A 2899-nucleotide genomic window follows, 5' to 3' on the forward strand; every position below is an offset into this window, starting at 1 on the left:
AGTTCAAGAACTTATTTCATGTTAGCAATAATCTATATACATATATAATGTATATTAATTGAAATGTGACTGTATTTTACAAAATACTAGTCCACTAAAACACAGCCAAGACAAGTTACTTTGTACAAACCAAAGGTCAGTTTTATGTTATTTGATACAGTAACATGAGTGTACATGTGCCACGTCATTGTAACTTCTGTATTGTTTGCCAGGCATGGCTCCAAGGTCAACATAATAAAAATAATAAATATGCATAAATGTATAATGTTATGAGATTTAAGCTATTTAGTTTAAACATTTATGTTTTTGTGTTATAATTTGTGTTCATTCTAGAATGAAAGAGGCATAATTTATATTTACTTCCTAATTTTTTATGGTGGTTACGAGATTGGTCGAATCTACCGAACCTGTACAGAGATTCATTACTGAAAATAACGGATAAAATATAAAGTTTTTTCTTAAGAAACTTTTGATAACTATCTGGACGTTATAAAGATTTCGCATGTGAAATTTGAAAATTAGTTTGCATGTTGGATAGGCAACATGCAAAAAGAAAAAAAAGGAAGAGAAAAATATTGCTTTACAAACCTTAAGACTTAATAAAAAAACTTTGATATTTTGCATATGAAAGCATTGTAATGTTTACTGATAATGTACCAAATTTCATTAACATTCGCTTAGTAATTTAAAAGTTATAGCATGAAAACTATAACAAGCACAAAATGGTTATCAGGTCGGTCCCACGGACCAAGCCCATGCTGAAATAGTCATGTTACATAAACACATTGGTAGTTATAAAAAGGTAATGTTTAAGCAGTCAAAGATAAAATTCTAGAAAGAGATATTGCAGATTTTCATGTGTAAATGTCTTTTGACAAGATTCTGTTTGAGCATCAGTTCACAGTGCCTGTGTGAGAAAATGAATCTCTAAATTGTTTAATGGTGTATGTGTGTGCCATATGGAGTCATAGTGTGCATTCTGTACAGAGTCAGGATGTGGGTCATGTGTTTGGGACTTGAGTTTTAGTGTCTTAGATGGTTGAGCATTTGCCTCGGAACACCAGTGTGAGCAAGTGTCCCAGGTTCATGCAGTTTTCTTAGCATCCTGATATATTCACTAAGAGTTATTTGGAGAAAGGGCTACAGCCAGAGGTGAGCTTCGGTATCAGTGCATGATTTGAAGCAGTACCGAGTAGAAACCGGTACAAACAGTAGACATAGTTTTATAGTACAAGTTTTATGATATTTACTGTGCATTAAATTATAAAATAGCTATGAAAATCACACGTATTTCTGTACTCATCCAGCACATATAGTTACAGCAATATTTGTAATTATGACAATGGTATACTTTGTGGTTTTACAGTTTCTTCTAAGCAACAAGTTAGGACTTTCTCTGATAATTAAATACAATGACTCAAAGCTTTGTAATTATAATTAACAATAAAACTACAGGAGACAGCTTTCTAAACATACAGGCTGTACATCTTTTGGAAGCTTCACAGTATCAACCCTTTCTGTACAGGAGAGGTATCACTGAAGTTTCCAATTTCTTCCTCGTCTACCATTAGAAATACTTAACCAAATTGCAGGAGCCTCAGTTCAAACTTACTATGATTAGTATTTATAGTTTTGACTTAAAAAACTTGTATAATTTAATTCAAAATTTCTATAATTTTTTGATTATGAAATTACACAAGATAAGACAAATATCATTGGAATGTTCACAATAAATTCCTTAAACTTATGAAAAAATTTACATCTTCTGAAACAAGGCAGGAACCATGTTCAACTTGTTATTAGCTCTTACGTATCACAGAGAAATAAGTGAAATACTGCACCATCAATAAGAGAAACAATAATGAATGGTGTGGAATTGGAAATAATTAAAGATCAGGATTAATTACTTTTCTCATGATTACATACCTTACCTGCTGCTAAGGCAGTTGCCTCACCCACAACAAACGTCAACTTAGATCTCCACTTACGTGACAGAACCTCTCTCTCGTCTGACAAGAAATAAAAAATTCTCATGAGTTGTTTTCAGAGTACTACATGTCACAAAGAGTGAAATGCCAACTTTATTTTTATATTTTAATTATATTCTTGAAAGTATTAATATGTTACTTATTTTTTAAAACACAAGTATATAAGAAGTATACAACAGAATTACAATCTTGTTATTAACTAACACTTACCACCTGAAAGTATAGACATGGCACAGGTAACAGCCTCTACGGCTCGCTGGCTCGTGAAAACAATACCAGAATAGTCTCTTTTCAAACTGGCACTTAGTTCTTCTAAGTTAATAAACTGAAACTGGAGAATAGGAATGATAACAGGTTGAAGATTGAGTGTCTTCAAATGCTAAGAGAGAGAAATGCACAGATGTTTTAAAAGCAGGTTACATATACATAACAGTTAAGTTTTAACAATAGATGAATTACATTCTTCTATTCATTTACTCTCAGTTTAAGTCTATTAATTAATAGACTCGTCTTTATTCATAACTCCTATATATTATAAGCAACAGCCAAGGTTTTAAAATGTTCTCGATTTATGGGTTCATTACATCGACATAGCACATGTCTTTTAGTGCTTGATCACGATGTGGATTTTTATGCTCTTGTACGTGTGTTTTACTGCCCTAATAGTCGAACCTAAATTACATTTAGGATACCTATGTTGACATATTACAGTTGATGTTTGATAATCAGATATTCAATCTTTATGTTTAAAAAATGTATTATTCTACACACTGTCTTAAATACACATCTCAACTTTACTATCTAACTATAATATTTTTTAATTATTTAGAGACTGTGAAAAAAAATCACAAGGTGAGTAAGGTGTTTAAATGTTTTTAGTCGCAGCATGATGGCTTGTAGAATGGCTCAGG

The 2899-nt window shown here is 31.7% G+C and overlaps 1 protein-coding gene across 4 annotated transcripts in view; it reads right to left on the reverse strand.

Annotated features, from left to right (window-relative positions):
* LOC106460026 (uroporphyrinogen-III synthase-like) overlaps positions 1-2899 on the reverse strand; it is a 32671-nt gene that overhangs the window by 27000 nt on the left and 2772 nt on the right. For all 4 annotated transcript variants that reach the window (XM_022386637.1, XM_022386638.1, XM_013919710.2 and 1 more), the window contains exons 3-4: positions 2199-2367; positions 1932-2009 (exon numbers count right to left, since the gene is read on the reverse strand). In XM_022386637.1, coding sequence (XP_022242345.1) covers positions 1932-2009; positions 2199-2367 — 247 coding nt within the window. The remainder of the gene's footprint in view (positions 1-1931; positions 2010-2198; positions 2368-2899) is intronic.

Source organism: Limulus polyphemus, unplaced genomic scaffold (genome assembly GCF_000517525.1).
Source record: "Limulus polyphemus unplaced genomic scaffold, Limulus_polyphemus-2.1.2 Scaffold695, whole genome shotgun sequence".
Taxonomy (NCBI): domain Eukaryota; kingdom Metazoa; phylum Arthropoda; class Merostomata; order Xiphosura; family Limulidae; genus Limulus; species Limulus polyphemus.